This window comes from Cnephaeus nilssonii (genome assembly GCF_951640355.1).
Source record: "Cnephaeus nilssonii genome assembly, chromosome: 21".
Classification (NCBI taxonomy): Eukaryota; Metazoa; Chordata; class Mammalia; order Chiroptera; family Vespertilionidae; genus Cnephaeus; species Cnephaeus nilssonii.
This window is the reverse complement of record NC_137092.1, coordinates 23,010,475-23,031,232: the sequence shown is the minus strand read 5'-3', so window position 1 is coordinate 23,031,232 and position 20,758 is coordinate 23,010,475. Positions and strand designations below refer to the sequence as shown.

Here is a 20,758-nt window from a genome sequence, read left to right as displayed (position 1 = left end):
CTCTCACATTGATGTTTCCCTCTTTTTCTCCCTCTCCTTTCCATTCTCTCTAAAAATCAATGGAGAAATATCCTCGGGTAAGGACTAACAAACAAAAAAAACAGTAGATCCTAACAATTCTCATAACAAGGAAAAAAAATTTTGGTAACTATATGAAGTGATGGATGTTAACTAAACTTCCCTTCCTTAGTATTGAAGGAAGAGAGGGAAGGAAGAAAACAGCATAAGAATACTGTCCACAAGAGATTTACAAAGGACATACTTTCTATCTTGATGTCAACTGGAAGTGAGAATGCCTGATCTGATTCCTTGCTATCAATCACTTCCTACACCTGTGACTCTGGGCAAGTTTCCTAGCCTGCCAAGCTTCTGGGTGAGCACTGTGAGGTTAATCCACATAAGACATTTAGCATACTTCCTGGCACTTGGTAACTTAAGTACTCAATAAATATTATTTTTATTATAAAAACTACTTTAAGGCACACTAATTTTGATTTTCTTTATATATTTTCTTGTGAGGAAAAAAACACGAATTTTTTGTATTCGATCAGATGGTGGCTATCCCGAACCTCAATAAGGATGCCAGGTAAAATCTAATCAATTTATAGCAAGTGATAAATAAGATTGTGTAAAAAGGCATAGTTTGGTTGCAAATTTCTGGAATGTAGGAATCATGTAACAAGTGAATTATATATACAATAAGCCCATTTACAGATAATAACCAAAAAATCACTAATATGAAAATGTAATTAGAATCTTTTTACAACCTAAAAGCTCTGTTTTCAAGTATGTGCACAAAGCATTGGAATATTTTGCAACATAACATGGAATGGGCTCTTCATTGGATAAAGAAATGATATCCTAGAGTTCTCGGAGAGAATCTGCTGGTCTTGATTCACTGACTCGGGCAGTAAGTGCCCCTGGTAGTGCCCAGATCAGAAACATGGGGGGGGGGGGGGGGATAAGAGGTAAAATTAAAATTTTTCTGATTGGATGTACCAACCCAATTTTTACTATCCATACTCGGCAAGCAAATCTTTTGACAAATCTGTCAGTGTTAAACCCAGGTGGCTCCTAGTGGGAGGAGTTGGCCCAATCTGAGTCACTTCAAAAGCATAAGAAGAAAGGGAGTGAGATGGAAACCAACCATTGGGGGGTTGGTTTCTCCTGATTTTTAAAAATTTTTGTTTATTGATTAATTTTTTTTATTGATTGATTTTTAGTAAAAAAAAAAAAAAAAAAAGAAATGATATCTATCATCCAAATTTTTCAGATGTTGTCACACACGTCCATCTGACTGATTTTCCTAAGGGAAATGCTATTCTTTCTTCACATCCTATATAATAAAAGGCTAATATACAAATCGACTGAATGGCGGAACGACCGGTCGCTATGATGCACATTGACCACCAGAGGGCAGATGCTCAACGTAGGAGCTGCCCCCTGGTGGTCAGTGCACTCCCACAGTGGGAGTGCCCCTCAGCCAGAAGCCAGACTCACGGCTAGTGAGTGCAACGGCAGTGGCAGGAGCCTCTCCTGCCTCAGGGCAGAGCTAAGGATGTCTGACTGACGGCTTATGCCCGCTCCCCACTGTGGGGAGCCCCCAAGGGCTCCCGGACTGCGAGAGGGTGCAGGTCAAGCTGAGGGACCCCCATCCCACGAGTGCAAGAATTTTGTGCACTGTGCCTATAGTAAATATATATTAACTTACATGTTTACTAGGAGAAGTAGAAGATTCCAGTTCTTGTGAAAAAACCATGTCTTCAGTAAGTATACTGTGATCTGGACTACCAGGCTGCTCCTGAACTATGGACTCCGAATGTCTATATTCAACAGCAGGGCTGCCCAATTCTTCTGGAATAGAGCTTTCACTGTGCAGATGAGAGTAGGAAAGTACTGGTGATTCCGCCTCACTTGCTATTTCTAGAAATAGAGGGTGAAAACAAGAAAAAGTACACAATCTTGGTCAATGAAAATATTCTACTGTTATACTTTATATTTATTTTTAGCATAATTTCACTGGTTGTATTAAAATACAAGTTTTTAGTCCTATCATTTAATGAACCACACATTTATTTACTATAAAGTCTATTAGTCTAATTAAGAATTTTGGTCCACACAAACTGAGAGATTATATATAACATATAATCAGCAATGACAGTTACTGACACCCTCAGTGTTTGTGAAGATGAAGAGCAATTACAACTCTTATATTCATTGGTTCAATAACTTTGGAAGACAATTTGGTAGAATTTGGAAAAGATGAAAACTCTATGATCTAGCAAATCTACTCCTAGGTATACATCCTAGAGAAATCTTGCATATAAACAGCAGGAGATATATACATGGTCATTAGCAGGATTGTTATAATGGTGAAAAACTGGAAGAAATGCAAATGTCTATTGACAGTAAAAAGAATAAATTATAGTATATTTATACAATGAAATGCTACATAGCAATAAAAATGAGTAAAGTATGGCTTATGCACCAATGGAGATACACTCTAAACTTAAATTAGCACTTTCAGAATTTGTAGCACTGTCTTGCCTCTGGAATTTCCTGTCCATTGTGGCCTGTGCTCTTTCTAAGAAAACAGAAATATGTTTGACACTAGACAGAAAATGCTTTTATTTTTAACTTTTACCCAAGGATATGCTTTTTCAAAATTGATTTTTAGAGAGAAAGGAAGAGAGAGAGAGAGAGAGAGACAGACAGACAGACAGACAGACAGACAGACAGACAGACATGGACTGGCTGCCCCATGTATACACCCAGACTAGGGATAGAACCAACCCACAACTTAAGTATGTGCCCTGACTGGGAATCAAATCACAGTCTTTTGGCGCATGGGACGATGCTCCAATCAATCAGGGCTAAGCAGAAAATTCTTGACATTATCTATATATATATAAAAGCCTAAGTGACTATTATGACTGGTCAACCTAACGATCAGTGAACATGACGCACACTGACCACTAGGGGGCGATGCTCAATGCAGGAGCTGCTCCCTGATGGTCAGTGCACTCCCACAGCCAACCTTCTATGGCCAGCCAACCTCCTGCAGTCGGTCCCTCCCCGTGGCCGGCCGGCCGGCCCAGATTGGCCCTGATCGGGACTGGATGAGACAGCCCTGATCAGCCCCGATCGCTCGCCAGGTCAAGGGACCCCACCTGTGCATTAATTTGTGCACCAGGCCTCTAGTATTGTATAATCTTAAGAATGGCAATTACTTTCTTTCTTTGTATCTACAGATACAATGCCCCACAAAATTTTGGTTATATTATACTTTGGGGTCAGTAATGCTAACATTTGATATACTTAATTCTAAACCTCACTTAAGATTTTGGGCCTGAAATCTATAAAATAACTTTATTTAACGTAAGAAATACCTATACCCCAAGAATGTCTTACTTTAACAATAAACAAGGATAACCTGATATTTAAAAGCACTTCAGTTCAAACTTTAAAAAGGTATATTTTTAGTGCTTGCTTTGGCAGCACATATACTAAAATTGGAATGATACAAAGAAGATTAGCATGGCCCCTGTGCAAGGATGACATGCACATTCGTGAAGTGTTCCATATTTTTCCATTTGCAAAAGCATGGATGGAACCGGAGAGCATTATGCTAAGCAAAATAAGCCAGTCGGAAAAAGATAAATAACACATGATCTCACTCATATGTGGGATATAATGATCAACATAATTTGATGAACAAGAATAGATCCAGAGACAAATGGTGGTGGTGGCAGGGAGGTTAGAGAGCAACCAAAGGACTTGTATGCATGCATATTAGCATAACCAATGGACACAGACACTGGGGCAGTGGGGGCTTGCCTGGGGTGGGAATGGCTGGGGATAGGGGGAGGAGGTCAATTGGGGAAAAAGGAGACATATGTAAAGCTTTAGACAATAAAAATAAATAAACAAACAAACAAACAAATAAATAAAAAGGTGTATTTTTATATTGTGCATGTGTAGCATAATCAGAATGGTTAAATGAAGGAATTCTAAAAATCCTCAAGGATATTCACCTATTCCAAAATAGACTGTGAATAAATTTTAAATGGTTTAGAAAATGATTTAATTTTTAGGTAGTAGGCAATAGAAGAATCCTCTACATTTTGGCTTTATGTCCTTCAACATGTTTTGTTTTTGTTCAATAACAATAACATATGTTCATTTTAAAAGTTGAAACAATATAAAAATTGTACAAAGAAAATAATGAAAGTCACCTGTACTACTACCTCCTGAGAGATAACCACCAAAGCTTCTCCAATCTGCTGTCTGTGGAAGACTTCGTTTTGGAAGTCTTCTCTCTCTCTCTCTCTCTCTCTCTCTCTCTATCTCTCTCTCTCTCTCTCTCTCTTTTTTTTTTTGCCTTTCTCTTATTTTTTAAGTCATAAAAATAATACAAAAACATAGTAGAAAACAAACAACCTTGAAACTGTGCAGATGTATGTAAAGTGATTAGTTTATACAATTATCCCCAACCACTTTCATTGGCCCAATTTCCAATTTCCAGTCAAGTAGGGTTGCTTTGTGTGTCTTTCTAGACCTTTTACTATACAACTCGACTTTTAAAACATTAATTTTTTTAAGTTGTAGTAATACACATAAAATTTACAATCTTAACCACTTTTAAGCATACAGTTCAGTGAAATTAAGTACATTCCCATTGTTGTACAACCATCAGCACAAGAACTTTTTCATCATCTCAAACTGAAACTCTGTACTTTTAACTCTCCATTCTCTCCTCTTCTCCCCAAAGGCCCTAGCAACAATGATTTTACTTTCTATCTCTATGAATTTGACTACTCAAGGGTACCTCATATAAGTGGAATCTATATATATAAAAGCCTAAGCGACCAGTTGACCGAACAACCGAATGACCGGTTGACTGGTCGCTATGACACTCACTGACAACCAGGGGGCAGACGCTCAACAGAGGAGCTGCCCCTGGTAGTCAGTGCACTCCCACAGCAGGAGTGCCACTCAGCTGACCATTGAGTGCCAGATGCAGGGCTCACAGCTGGCAACTGCAGCCCAGAGACCACAGAGGAGTGGCAGCAAGCCTACTGAGCGGCGGCGGTGGCGGTGGCAGGCACAGTGGGGCTGGGATGAGAAGAGGCAGGCAGGAGCAGCAGGCAGCACTGGACTGCTGGTTTCAGCCTGATCCCTGCAGGCTACACTGAGGGACTCCACCAGTGCATGAATGCGTGCACCAGGCCTCTAGTAATAAAATATTTGTCTTTTTAAGACTGGCTTAACTCACTTAGTATAATGTCTTCAAGATTCATTGATGTTATAACATGTGTCAGAATTTCCTTCCTTCTTAAGGCTGAATATTCCATTGCATGTACGTACTACATTTTATATATCTATTCATCTACTGATAGACACCAGATTGCTTTTATCTTTTGGCTATTGTGAATAATGTTGCTATAAACATGAGTGTGCAAATCTCTTAGAAAACTTGTTTTCAGTTCTTTTCAGTATATACCCAGAAATGGAATGGCGTTCTTTGTTTCACCTACATAAGAACAGGTTTAATTAGTATTGTAAATGGCTTGAATGATGACACCACCGCGCCCGCCCCCCCCAAGACATCTAATCTTATTTGGAAAAAAGGTCTTTGCAGATGTAATTAAGGATCTCAGGATGAAATCATCCTAGATTATGTGGGTATGCCCTAAATCTAATGACAAGTTTCTTTATGAGACAAGAGAAGACAGACACAAAGAAGATGATTATGTGAGATTGGAATTATGCAGATACAAGGAATGCCTATAGCTTAGCCACCAGAAGCTAGGAGAAGGAATGAAAGAATTGTCTCCTGGAATCAAGAGTCCCTCCAACACCTTGAGTTTGTACTTCTGGCATCCAGAAGTGAGAAAATAAAAAACTTTTTAAGCCACCAAATTTGGGGAAATGTATTCAGGTATGTAATGGCATTTCTTTATGGTTTTTATGCCCTGATACTAATGAAGTTGAGCATCTTTTCATATGTTTATTGACTATTTGGAGTTCTTCATTTGTGAAGTGTCTGCTCTTTTGTCTATTTAAAAAAAGTTTATTTTTTAACCCTCACCAGAGGACATGCCTAGAGAGAGAGAGAAAGATCGATATGAGAAACATCCATCGGTTGCCTTCTGTACATGCCCCGACTGGGGATTGAACCTGCAACCCAGGTATGTGTCATGACCAGGAATCGAACCAGCCACCTTTCAGTGTACAGGCTGACAATCAACCAACGGGAGCCACTCCGGCCAGGCTGCCTATTCTTTTTTTTAAACATAGTTGGCATTTTCTCTTTCACTCACAGGAGTTGCTTACATATGCTTGATACTATCCCTTTGTCAGTCAGATGTGTTGCAAATCTCTTAGCTTGTTTTACTTTATGGTGTATTAATGAACAGAAATTCTTAATTTATTCAAGTTGAATTTACCAATCTTTCCCTTTATGTTTTTTGTTTTGCATAGCATGTTAAATCTTGCTCTCCCCTGGGTGTCATAAAAATACCTCTCTAATACTGTCTTCTAAAAATTCTATAGTTTTGTCACACACAAGCTTCTTTCCCCCTTGAGATGGATCTTTTTATATTGTCATGTAGGGATCCAACTTCATTTTTTTTCTCCCACAAAAATTTATTGGAGAGTCCCTTCTTTCTTCACTAGTCTGCAAAGTTACCTGTGTCAAAAGTAAAATTTTCTTATGCAGGGTTTTTTTTTTTTTCAGGGCTGTTTCATAGTCCATTTGTCTATCTCTGTACAAATGTCATATTGTTTAAATTATTATACTTTTAGAAGTCTGCTATCTGGTTAAATAAGTTCCTGCATTTTGTGTTTCTTTTTTAGGAGTGAGTGTCTTTGCTTTTTGGTACTATGCTCTTTCATATAAATTTTAAAATGGGCTTATTAAACTTTATGAAGAAATTTTGCTGGGTTTCTGATTTTAATTGTCTTGAATCTATAAATTCAGTGAGACTTAACAAGTTTATGCTACTGAATCTGTCTGTGAATATGGAAAGCTTTCCATTTATTTTGGTCTTCTCTAATGTCTCAATAAAATTCTTAATTTTATAAACAAAGATCATGTATACTTTTTGTTATATTTATTCTTTGGTACTTCATATTTTTTATTTCTATTATAAATGATATTTCTTTTAAAAATTAGATTTTTCTAACCAATTTCAGCTAGTCTATAGATATGCAATTGAATTTTATTTATAAATTGTATATCCAGCAACCTTGCTAAACTCACATATTAATTCTAATAACTGTCATGTGAGTGCTAAATTTTCTATGTGCATAGTTCTAGCTGTAATAATGGAGAGTTTTGCTTTTTCCTTTTACTCCTTAGCTCAGCGGTCGCCAACCGGTGGTCCATGGACCACTGGTGGTCCGGGAGGTCCAAAAGGTTGGCGACCACTGCCTTAGGTGAAAATAAGCATCTTTGGCCCTAGCCAGTTTGGCTCAGTGGATACAGCGTCAGCCTGTGGAACAAAGGGTCCCGGGTTCGATTCTGGTCAAAGGCACGTACCTTGGTTGCAGGCTCCTCCCCGGCCCAGGCCCTGGTTGAGGCTCCTGCAGGAGGCAACCAATCAATGTGTTTCTCTCTGTCGTTCACTCTCTCTTTCACTCTCCCTAAAAAAAAAAAAAAAAAAAAAAAAAAAAAAAGGCATCTTGGTCTTATTTCCAAATCCAGAGGGAAAGCCTTCTATGTTTTATCATTAAGTATGATGTCTGTTTTAGGATTGGCTTGTGCTTCATTACAAATGCTTTTTAGATTTTAGGTTAAGTGCCTTTTTTGAATCCACTAAGATGTCATGGATTTTTTTTCCCTTTAATTTGTCTAAGTCATTCACCACATTATCAATTTTTTAATGTGTTAAACTCCACTTGGTCATAAAATACCCCATTTCCATTTCATGGAATTTACCCATTTCTTCTAAGTTTTCAAGTATGTTAGCATAAAGTTATTCACAATATTCTCCCAACTTTCCAATTTCTGTAGCAAATGTAGATATTGGCCTTCATCACCCTTAATCATTCACATTTTTAAACAATAATGAAGTAACTCTTTCGTTATATTAGGCTTTAGTTTGTAGTCTGAATACAGTCAGTATTTATTACCTTTCTGTTCTATTCTCTGGTCCTCCAATTCTTTCTTAGGAGTTTTAGGTTTTATTAATTCTTTGTCCCAGGCAGCCAAAGCTTGTTTTTCCATCTGACGAATTTCTGCTTCCTCTGCATCTAAACGTCGCTTCCATTCCAGCAGCTCTTCTGCATGTTGTCGCCGTTGCATTAGTTTTTGCTCCCTCTTTGTCAGAAACCTATGGTCACACCATGAAGAACAGTGAGAGAACAAGTGTACAGGCAGAGATCACTTTGAGAGTGCTATCACTCAGCACCTTATCAACAAGCTGTGTAAGAAAGAACATTCACACTACTTCTCTAAAAAAAGTTTGCGATAACAGAGGCTTTGGTAAGTCAACTTAGAAAAAAAGAGAGTTTATGTTTTACTTGTAATTGTAAGAGTAGCAAAGGAAAAAAGGATGGCAATTCAGGGAAAAAATCTTGAGAACATCTGCATAACCATGATTGATAATATATATTCATTTTTCATAGGTGATTCTTTTTCATAAGAGAAGACATAAGGAATTTTTTCCGAAGGCTCAGGCCAGAAAACACAAATGCAAAACAACAAAGACCAAAACAACAACAAAAGAAATCCCAAAGCCCCCAAACAAGCAAACAAACAAAAAACATGTTTATGTCCCTTTTTCAAATGCAGTCTGGTTTTGCCTCAGGTATAGTGAGTTTGGTACCCATTACCTAGGAGATACAATGTCAGGTGTTACTCTGTTTTTCACGGAGAAAACACTGAGCACCACAGTCAGATGTGTAATGTATATAAACATAACTGTTTATTTACTGGAGTAAAGGATGCACCAAATGCCTCAAATTTCTCAATTTAACCTGATCTTTGAAATTAAATAGCCCAGTATATCTTAGCTCCAAAATATTAGGAGAAATTACCAATTTAGGAAAAGCTTTTTGAACCCTCCTCAAATGTAGATGCCCCAGCTAAATAAAAGGTGGGCTGCTTATATTAGTGGAATTAGATCTGCAGGGGTAGCTAATCAACAAAAATGCACCCATGCATCCAACAAACACTTAATAAAAAGCACAGGAACTGTCACTCCACTTCTTGAACAGCCAGCATGTGAAATTAATGTAGAAACAAAAAGGTAAAATCTATGGGACATTTGACAAGAGGCCTCTATGCTGTTAGGACAAACAAACAAACAAACAAAAAACAAAACAAAAAAAAGAAAGAAAAAAAGCAAACAAAACAAACAGAAAGAACAGAGCATGCTCTATCAAAGAGTGCACTGAAAAAGGTGCAGTTACCTGACCAACTGGTTGTAGATATACAGCTGGAATTTGGGATGAAGGTTGGGAAAACAGACACTGAGAGAGGCCCAGTGATGAGACGTAAAGACAGAGAAGAAGTAGTGAACAGGAGAGCAGTGTCTACAAAATAAGGAGGAAGATTTTAAAACCAAGAGATCAAGAGGCAGAAAGAATGAGAAAGGGAAAGCATAAGACTGAGTGAGGAACTTTTAATATGTTTCCTGAAGATCATTATAAGCTACTCAGTTAAAGCAAGTGTTATACTCTGTGTGAAACATAAAACATGTACTTTTTATAGACCTTACCAATGATTTCTGAATAAACGTGCCTTTCTTCTCACATGTTGCTTAACCATTATCTACACTTTCAAATAATTTACTTGTTTGTTAGTAATGAGAAGTACATTCTGCAGCTAAATAAATGTCCCCATAAGCTTTAGCATAAAGTACAATTATGGCTGTGAACCTATGTATCAGCAATTCTATATACATATGTAATCCTGAGCAAGTGATTTTTATATCTGTACTCTGTCACTTTTATAAAAATACTTTATATTTGTACTTTATATCTGTACTTATATTTTAAGCTTGAAATTAAACAAAAAAGCACTACATTTGCCTTACTTAATCTTATCATCATGATCAACTTGAAATAATAATATAATTTAGAAAATCAACTTATAGTAAAAAATACACTATTTACCTCTATAACAACAAAAGTTACTGCTACTAACAGGACCAGGTAGAGGTTTCTTGCTTTATTTTTAACAAAGGCCCACTTGAATAATAATATTGAAATGCAATATTCATCCTATAAAATATCAGGACACATAATTAAGAATAAACTAAGCTAATTCCAGTTTTAAAAATCATGCTGTGGACAGCTCAATCACAAGGTTAAAGGTAAGAAAATTACATATGTTAAAGTTATAAAAATAGCAAAAATCCACTAGTTTCCCTTCTTTTTAAATAACAAATAGGTCACTATATACATGAAAGAATAAATAAGTCGAGTAAGTTTGGAAAGGCTAATTCTCTTTGACAGAGCATGCTCCTGTTCACATGCACACAACAATAACTTGGGGATCAAGGCAACATTAATTGCCTTGGAAGGGCAAGGAATAATATCAGTACGTCACAGAAGTGAGAAAATCTAGGTATAAATCCAGCCACTCATTTGGATTTTAAAAAGTATGCACAGTCTTTCCCATATATATATTTTTAGGAAACAGACTATCTTAAGTCTGTTTTCTGTATACAACTTAGTATTTCACCTCCCTTTCATTTACACACACACACACACACACACACATACACACACACCTGGATTGCCTTGATTTTCTGCACCAAAGTTTGAGGAAAAATATTTTTTTCAAATTTCATTAAGACACTGCAATCTTCCTTGCCATTCTTTCATGCCATTCTTTAATGCAAGAACATATAATAAACTTATTTTGATGCCAATTATCAAAATACTATGCGAAAACACATTTACTTGGCAAAAGGTCCAAAAAAAAAATCTATTCATAACACTCAAATTTCACCCACCCTCTTATTAAGTGTATAACCGCTAAATGCATGCATGACCTAGTACAAAAAGTAGAATATTGAAACATGTGAAATAAACTGTAAAAAGATACAATTTAATTTTTTTGTCCAGCCAATAAAGGATAATTTTCTCTATTAAAACAAATAGTGATCTTTTTCTTCATTTGTAAAGATTAAGCATATTCAAAAGCTCTAGGTTAGAAATGAACAACAGAAGAAAGGGCTAACAGAAAAATAAAATAAAATAAAGAAATAGTATAAGAAAAGTTTAACTTAAAGTTAGAACTTCTTCCCAGAACATATATGTTCCTTATTTAATATATGTACATTTTAGAAATAAAGAGTCTCTTTTAAAAGCTAAATAAACTACAGTTGAGAGAAAAGCACAGTATTTCACACTAGATTTAACAATCCTTCAAGATGCTGCACAAGAAATAAAATTTGTGATTTATGGAGACATAAATGACCACTAATAGAAAATGCTACTAATACACTTTATAGTTGTTGTTAAGGCATCACCCCAACAAGGCCTCTGATAGTAAGAAAAATGTACTAGGATTAGATGTATAATAGATTTAACAGAGTATGGAGATTATTATGTTCCTAGTGGGTTCCCTTTGTGTGGCCTGTGGGGATCGGGCCGAAACTGGCAGTTCCAGGCCGCCTGCCACTCCTGCTCATCCTGGCCCCACTGTGCCTGCCGCTGCCACTCAGTAGGCTCACTGCCGCTCCACTGTGGTCTCTGGGCTGCGGTGGCCAGCCCTGAGGCCTCCATCTGGCACCCGTCGGTCAGCTGCACAGCGCTCCCGCTGTGGGAGTGCACTGACCACCAGGGAGCAGCTCCTGCGTTGTGTCTTCCCTCTGGTGGCCAGTGCGCGTCATAGCAACTGGTTGACTGGTCGAACAGTTGCTTAGGCTTTTATATATATAGAATATAGAAGATAATGTTTAATCTTAAGAAATTCATGAGTAATTGAGTCATTTTTAAAGTCACACTTTCACACTCTAAATTTGAGCTATGCAGCTATTCAACTCCAGCAATCAGCCAATGGGTCTTTTTCCAGTTTCAATAAATACTATTTAGAAGGCTCAGTTTCTACTTAGATAACTTTAAGTCATCAATGTAGTTTTTTAAAATTCTGAGGTTAAAAGCAGATAGGCCAACTTAATTCAACTTTAACTTTAGTTGGTTAAAGTTCAGAGAGCAGGGTTCCAGTTCCAGCTCTGCCATTTAATGTGTGTGTGACCTGGGACCAGTTACTTAATCTCTGTGGGCATCATTCCTTCATGTAAAACTAAGGGACTATATTAGATGACTTCCCTAAAAACCCTTCTAGTAACAGCATTTTATGGTTCTTTCTTTCTTTATTCAAGTATCTCCTCACACTTTTTTAATACAACAAACTGCTAGGTCATGTGACATAAATGAGAACCTCTCCCCTCACCTCCACTGAGCTATTATAACTATATATTATCCCAACATATTATAAAATCATATAATTTGAAAGAGCAAAATTAGGATCTAAATTTTTAAATGAAACAACCAGTTCTCAAATCATTTGGTTCTGAAAATATTAAATAAAAATCTAATATCCTAAATCATTTTAAAATTCTTTCTGCCTCTAGGATTCATTAATTTTATATTGTTATAAATAAAAATAAAATTTGTTTTAAATTTGAAAATGGATTAATTCTTTCAAGTCCCTGAGCATTCCCTCTCTTTTTTTCTTGAATTTATTGGGGTGACATTGGTTAATAAAATTATATAGGTTTCAGGTGTACAATCCTATAATATATCACCTATATACTGTATTGTGTGTTTACCAACCCAAGTCAAGTCTCCATCACCATTTATCCCCCCAATATTATCTTCTACCTCCCCTAGTCCTTAAAACATTCTTAATGATATTCAAAAAGAAAGATAAATGAGGATAAGATAACTGACGTAAAAGAAAATGCAGTCTAGTATTTTTTTCCTATAGAAAATTCTATTCAATTACTTAACATTATCTAATAATTTGCATATCCTATCTAATAAAGAGGGAATATGCTAATTGACCCTCATACCATTGCAAAGATGGCAGCACCCACAGCCAATGAGGGAATATGCTAATTGACTGCCTCGCCCTCAAAGATGGTGGCACCCACAGCCAATAAGGGAATATTCTAATTGACTGCCCCTCCCTCAAAGATGGCGGTGCCCAGTCCCCTCAGCCCCACCGGGGCAGCAGGCACGAGGCCGCTCCGTGCGCCTGCCTCCAAAGTCCCCCAGTCCCCTCAACCCCCCAGCCGCCCAGGGCTGACCAGAGGCGCAGGCAAGCCTCAGATGGCAGCTGCCCAGCTGCCCAGGGCCGGCCGAGGCTCAGGTAACCAGGGCCGGCCGAGGCTTGCGCTGCCAGCAGTGGCAGCAGCAGAGGTGTGATGGGGCGTCGCCTTCCCCTGATTGCCGGGTCACCTCCCGCCCCTGAGGGCTCCCGGACTATGAGATGGGGCAGGCTGGGCTGAGGGACCCCCTTCCAGTGCATGAATTTTCATGCACCGGGCCTCTAGTACTTAAATAAATAAAATAAGATAGGTATATTATTCCTATCTAGAAAATAAATAAAATAAAAATATATTAACAGACTATCAGGATTTATTCAACTACTACACTCAGTCTAGAATCTTCTCTATAAAAATTATATTTCTAATTTAAGGCAATATGTGTTACATTCTTTAAAATTCTAATTAAAATATCTTCTTTAATTAAATATCAAAAGCCTTCCCTTGCAAGTTAAATCCTTAACTTTTTAAATTCATCATATATGGTGAAGATTTCAATATTAGTCAGGCAATACCATAAATATTTTTTGGTTTTGTTTTGCCTTCACTAAATAAATTTATTTTTCAATCGCAGTTTACATTCAATATTATTTTGTACTTGAGGCCCAGTGCATGAAATTTGTGCACTGGAGTGGGGGGAGGTCCCTCAGCCTGGCCTGCGCCCTCTCACAGTCCAGCAGCCCTCAGGGGATGTCTGACTGCTGAGGAGGCGGGAGAAGCTCCCACCACAGCCACTGCGCTCGCCAGCCATGAGTCCAGCTTCTGGCTGAGTGGCACTCCCCCTGTGGGAGTACACTGACAACCAGGGGGCAGCTCCTGCGTTTAGCGTCTTCCCCCTGGTGGTCAGTGCGCATCATAGCAACCGGTCATTCTGCCATCCGGTCAATTTGCATATTAGCCTTTTATGATATAGGATTTCAACAAATTTCTATTTGAAAAAGCCTTACTTAGTCTATTCCATGGAAATCATCCAAAAGGAATACTTACACATTGATGAATATTTGGTTTTACCCCCTTACATTTTTTAAATTTGTATTTATTTTTAAACTTATTTTTTTATATATATTTTATTGATTTTTTACAGAGAGGAAGGGAGAGGGATAGAGAGCTAGAAACATCGATGAGAGAGAAACATCAATCAGCTGCCTCCTGCACACCCCCTACTGGGGATGTACCCGCAACCAAGGTACATGCCCTTAACCGGAATCGAACCTGGGACCTTTCAGTACGCAGGCCGATGCTCTATCCACTGAGCCAAACTGGTTTCGGCTTTAAACTTATTTTTATAATCAACTCGGGTATTTTTAAGTTATGAAATGCCAATATTAAGTTTTAAAATGCAATTTCAGCCAGGCTGATTTGGGTCAGTGGTTAAGCATTGAGGTTGCTGGTTTGATTACTGGTCAGGCACATGCCTGGGTTTCACGCTTGATCCCTGGTAGGGGGTGTGAATGAGGCAGCCAGTTGATGATGTTTTTCTCTCATCAATGTTTCTCTCTATCCCTCTCCCTTCCTCTCTCTCTAAAAAAAAATCAATAAAAACATATTTTTTAAAGAAAGAAATGCAATTTTAACTAAAGCAATGATGTGCCAATGTATAACACTGCACCTATAGTTATTAAGATTTGACTTACAACACCTTAGTTGTTCAGAAACTAATTAAATCATAGGTTGATTTAATGAATGTAGAGCATTATTTTGAATATAGAGCATAATTATGAATACAGAGCATTATTACATTTAGTGATGTGTGGTACACTGCCAAAAGATATCAAGATACAACTTAAGTTCAACCTGTGGTTCAAATTGCTAACTTAAAATAAAATGGCAATCAACAAAAATTTGTTATGGGTCTCCTTCCATATTTAAAGAAGGTAAAGGTTCTTCTTTAATCAAAAACAGGGTCCACTAGCAGCTAATTTACATATTACTGAAATGTACACCAAAGAGAGTAAATTCTCACATAAATGTTCTTTTACATGGTCAAAGGGGACATACAACTGAGCTACATTTAAGTAGCTTCTTTAAAAGAGCCTTTAAAAACTAATACTTAGAAATGTTTTAAAAGAATGAGAGTAACAAATCACTCAACATCCCAGGAGAATTTCAGTCTTCGTAGTTTCAATTGAGCAATCCACACCTACTCACAAGGTTAAATTTCTCTCTTCTATTGGAATAAGCCTGAGAGTTGTTAGAAAGCCACAGGATAAGATCTCAGGACATACCATTAATTAATTGCTTCCCCAAGTCAGTAGACCTGTCCTCAGATTTCAGAGAAAGTACAAATTTCACACTTACTCATAACTTTTGGTAAAAGAAAGGAGAAAACATTGTCATAGGTATATGTACAAATACTACTTTTGATTTTAAAAATAAGAAACCTGGCTATATTAGAAATAAGAATATTTGCTTTATAAATCAGATCTATAGTTAACTAACTTGTAGACTGCTAAAATGCTACTGAATCCATAAAATACTATGTTATATCAAACTAATCTAATGAAGTACATTAAAAATATTTTTTAATGCTACTTTCAATGAAAACAGGAACTATTTATGAAAATGAATTACTTTTCATCCATGTGGCTTCTCATTTTCTTCAGTTTCTGCATAATGCTGCTAGTTTCACTGCTGGAGATGGAAATGGGGGAAGGACTTCGGGTCTCCACGTCAGTTGGACCAGGACTAATTGCCTTATTATCCTTTGTATCATCATCACTATGAGAGTCCTACAAAGAAGGGGGATAAAGTATTACACTTTTACCGAAATTCAAGATCTCAAAGTGATCATAAATACTGTCATTTCAAAATTAAGTTTATATCCAAAACAGTATTTGTAAAATAGGTGAAATTATGGTATTACTTAGAAGACAAAATTATATCACATATTTAAAACTGGTTAAAATATAAGTTTTATGTAATGTGCATTTTACATATATTTATAATAATCACAAAGTGTAATATTTTTTTAAGAAGTAAAAAAAAATTGAAAAAACTTCTGCTGTTAGTAATCTGGTATCTAAATGTCCTAATTTAATATATATAAAAATTATATATATTCCTCAAAAGTAATATAAAATTACAGACATTATAACTATATAAAACATAAGCACAGACACAAACAATGAAGGGAACATATAATTATTTTAATCATACTAATGGATAGATCTTTTTCTTTAAATATTCCTTATAGAAAACAAAGTTTTTACAAATTAAAAAGTTTATAATAAAACATTTAGGAACCATTGGTTTAATCAATATATTATACCTAATGAACAAAAATAAAACTTTAATTGCTTAGTAAGACTTTCCTACAAATAATCATTTATTCTCTACTTTTTTTGGAAGCTGGGTAGGAACAATCATGACTTTTTATTTTATGAACAATACAAACAAAGCAGAGGCCTTCTCCATCCTGAACGATTCAGTCCTAAAATCATTAGATGGAACAGAACAAGGTGGAGAAAGACAAAGGGGCTGAAAGTGAGGTGTCCCAACCTGAATGGGATGAAGAGCATCTAATGCAGGAGAGTGGCCTAAGCGGAAAATAAGAGCCCAAGTCGGGCAATGGGGATGTCCAGTGGGACATGGCAAATCATGAGCCCAGAGCGAGGTGGGATTCCCAGAGAACATAGTCTGTATCTCTCCTGAATTATATATCATTATATTAACACTAGAGGCCCAGTGCATGATTGAATCATGCATGTGTAGGGTCCCCTACACGCTTTTGCTTTCGATCGCAGGGGAGCTGGGTATCTGTCCGCTGGCGCGGCGAAGGCTTCTGAAAGGCCGGGTGCCTGAGCGGACACCCAGCTCCCACGCTCAGGCACCCAGCTCAGGCACCCAGCTCCCACGCTATTGCTTTTGATCGCTGGTGCACCAGGCACCCAGCTCCCACGCTTTTGCTTTTGATCGCTGGTGCACCAGGCCTTACAGAAGCCTCCGGCACGGCGGAGGCTTCTGAAAGGCCTGGTGCCTGAGCGGACAGACACCCAGGTCCCCCGCTTTTGATGGTCCCCGGTGGGACGTGAGCTCGCTGCCCCAGAGGCCCCTTCTGTGCCGCAGCACAGCCATGGCGCAGACGCTGAGCTCGAGCCGCGCTGGCGACGCGAGCTCAGCGTCCCGCCGGCCCAATCGGCCACCCCGGCCACACCGAGTCCCGCCCCCCCGCGCCTCCTGGCCAATCGCGGGCATAGCGAAGGTACGGTCAATTTGCATATTTGTCTATTATTAGGTAGGATTGAATAGCTGAAATAAGTTTCATATAAATAGCAAAAACAGTCTCATTAATTCAAAGGAATGTATCTGGATTTATGAGAAATAACAAGGTTCTCTGTTTCAACTGAGTTCATAAATGGAAAACATTTTAAAACTAATATGAGCCATGTGTCCCTTTCAAAACTTGAATATTCCATAGCAAAAAAAAAATACTGTCACTGTACAAAAAGGCACATACATAAAACTTTACCCTAGTTCAGTGGTCGGCAAACTCATTAGTCAACTGAGCCAAATATCAACAGTACAACGATTGAAATTTCTTTTGAGAGCCAAATTTTTTAAACTTAAACTTCTTCTAATGCCACTTCTTCAAAATAGACTTGCCCAGGCCATGGTATTTTGTGGAAGAGCCACACTCAAGGGGCCAAAGAGCCGCACGTGGCTCGCGAGCTGCAGTTTGCCGACCAGGGCCCTAGTTCATCATGTATCACATTGCTAGAATAAGGGTACACATTGTATCAGAAAATGAGGCAGGGCTAGGTATTAGCAAGCAGCATGAGGCCAAAAACAAAGAAATAAGAATTTCATGTGATTTACCAATTTATTTTCCCCTGCAGACTTTAACTTCTCCTGCAGTTTTATGGTGGTCTGTCGGATCCTTTCTATCTCTTCCTGCTGTTTAAGAATCAGTTGTCTTTCCTTCCGAGCTGCCTTATTGGCTTCTTGAAGACGTTTAATTTCTGCCTAAGGTTTAAAGAGTTAGGAGAGGCACTGAGATTTGAAGGAGAAAGGTCCAAAGTAATATTTTAAAAAGAAAATCCAATCATCACATTTAACAAGAATAAACATATACAGTATTTCAAGATAAAAGTAATAACACTGAGAGAGAAACCAAGATGGCGGCATAGGTAAACACCTGAACTGCTGCCTCGCACAACAATTTCAAAATTACAACTAAAAGATAAAACGGACATCATCCAGAACCACAGGAAGGCTGGCTGAGTGGAAATTCTACAACTAGAAGGAAAGAGTAAAGCACACTGAGACTCAGAGGAGCTGCGGAAGGCAGCTTAGTACACTTAGAGGAGTGTACTAAGGCGCGCGCGCGGGGAGGGCTGGCAACTGAGTAGGTGGCTGGCTTTCTCAATCGGGAGGTAGACAAAAGCTCCCGACTGCTCTGAACTCCAGTTCCAGGTGAGACTCTGGGGACCCAGACTCCTACGGGGAGAAACTGGACTGTCAGGAAAGAGAAAAGCACACTGAGACTCAGAGGAGCTGCAGAAGGTAGAGGAACGGAAGCGCGTGCGGATAGGGCTGGCAACTGAGCATGCGGCTGGCTTTCTCGATCGGGAGGGAGACAAAAGCTCCCGACTGCTCTGAACTCCAGTTCCGGGTGAGACACTGGGGACCCAGATTCATACAGGGGAAAACGGGACTGTCTGGCAGCGGGCGAAACTCGAGGGTGGCTTTCTCTCAGAGGTGCTTGCAGCGATTACCGCGGGACACTGTGACCCAGGGGCCTCTTAGGGAAGGGCTGACAGGAAGCCATTGCTGTTTGCTCTGCCCTGAGATCCCACCCCATTCAAGCTGAGCGCAGAGGCTTTTGCATATGAATGGTCTGGTCCTTTGAATTCTAAACTTACCTAACAAACTGCAACTGAGTCAGTGAGACCCAGAATATCCAAAAGAAGGCCCAAGGCCCCACAGCAGCTTGCATTGGGCCTCATCTGGGCACCTCCAAAACCCAAACAAAGAAGAGAAATCTGCAGATCTATCCATACCTCCTGCTGGGTGGCCTCAGGCAGAGGCTAAATTAGCACCTCCTTGGAGATCCAAGAGCCAGTGTACCCAGGGGTCAGAGTAGGACCATCCAGATTACAACTCCTCAGATCCATAAGGGACACACTCAGGGGGAAGACTCAGTGAGCACCAAAGCCCCACTCAAGCAAGTCTTGTCTCATAAGGGTGTCTCCAGCACAGAAGTTCTCCCATCGTAGACACAGCTGATCCTCATAGCCAATTGGCCTGGAGGTCAATTCCTCTCAGTGATACCAACAACAATCAAGGCTTAACTACAACAAGACTGTGCACACAGCCCACAGAGAGGTGCACCAAGAGTATCCACCTCAGGTAACTGGGGAGGCTGAGCCACTGGGCCCTATAGGACACCTAGCACACAAAGCCACTCTATCAACTCAGGGAAGCAGCCAAAATGCGGAGACAAAGAAACAGGTCACAAATGAAAGAAATGGAGGAAAGCAAACAACTGGATATAGAGTTCAAAAACATAGTTATAAGGTTTTTCAAGAATTTTCTAGAAAAGGCTGATAAATTTAGTGAGATCCTCGAGGATATGAAAAAGGACCAACTAGAAATTAAGCATACACTGACTGAAATAAAGAATAATATACAGAGATCCAACAGCAGATTAGAGGATCGCAAGAATCAAGTCAAAGATTTGAAATACAAAGAAGCAAAAAACACCCAACCTGAAAAGCAAAAAGAAAAAAGAATCCAAAAATATGAAATAGTGTAAGGAGCCTCTGGGACAACTTTAAGCGTACCAACATCAGAATTATGGGGGTGCTAGAAGAAGAGAGAGAGCAAGATACTGAAAACCTCTTTGAAGAAATAATGACAAAAAACTTCCCCCACCTGGTGAAAGAAATAGACTTACAAGTACAGGAAGCGCACAGAACCCCAAACAAAAGGAATCCAAAGAGGACCACACCAAGACACATCATAATTAAAATGCCAAGAGCAAAAGACAAAGAGAGAATATTAAAAGCAGCAAGAGAAAAACAGTTACCTACAAGGGAGCACCCATACAATTGTCAGCTGATTTCTCAACAGAAACTATGCAGGCCAGAAGGGAGTGGCAAGAAATATTCAAAGTGATGAATAGCAAGAACCTACAACCAAGATTACTCTACCCAGCAAAGCTATCATTCAGAATTGAAGGGCAGATAAAGAGCTTCACAGATAAGAAAAAGCTAAAGGAGTTCATCACCACCAAACCAGTATTATATGAAATGCTGAAAGGTATTCTTTAAGAAGAGGAAGAAGAAAAAAAGGTAAAGATAAAAATTATGAACAACAAATACATATCTATCAACAAGTGAATCTAAAAATCAAGTGAATAAAAAATCTGATGAACAGAATAAACTGGTGAATATAATAGAATCAGGGGCATAGAAAGGGAGTGGATTGACAATTCTCGGGGTGCAAGGGGTGTGGGGGGTGCGTGAAGA

General features: G+C 38.6%; 1 protein-coding gene across 2 annotated transcripts in view; it reads right to left on the bottom strand.

Annotated features, from left to right (window-relative positions):
- Positions 1 to 20,758, bottom strand: part of CEP350 (centrosomal protein 350) — a 119,862-nt gene that overhangs the window by 27,200 nt on the left and 71,904 nt on the right. For both annotated transcript variants that reach the window (XM_079761606.1, XM_079761607.1), the window contains exons 26-29: positions 18,105 to 18,251; positions 15,861 to 16,018; positions 8,137 to 8,336; positions 1,712 to 1,923 (exon numbers count right to left, since the gene is read on the bottom strand). In XM_079761606.1, the coding sequence (XP_079617732.1) occupies positions 1,712 to 1,923; positions 8,137 to 8,336; positions 15,861 to 16,018; positions 18,105 to 18,251 (717 nt within the window). The remainder of the gene's footprint in view (positions 1 to 1,711; positions 1,924 to 8,136; positions 8,337 to 15,860; positions 16,019 to 18,104; positions 18,252 to 20,758) is intronic.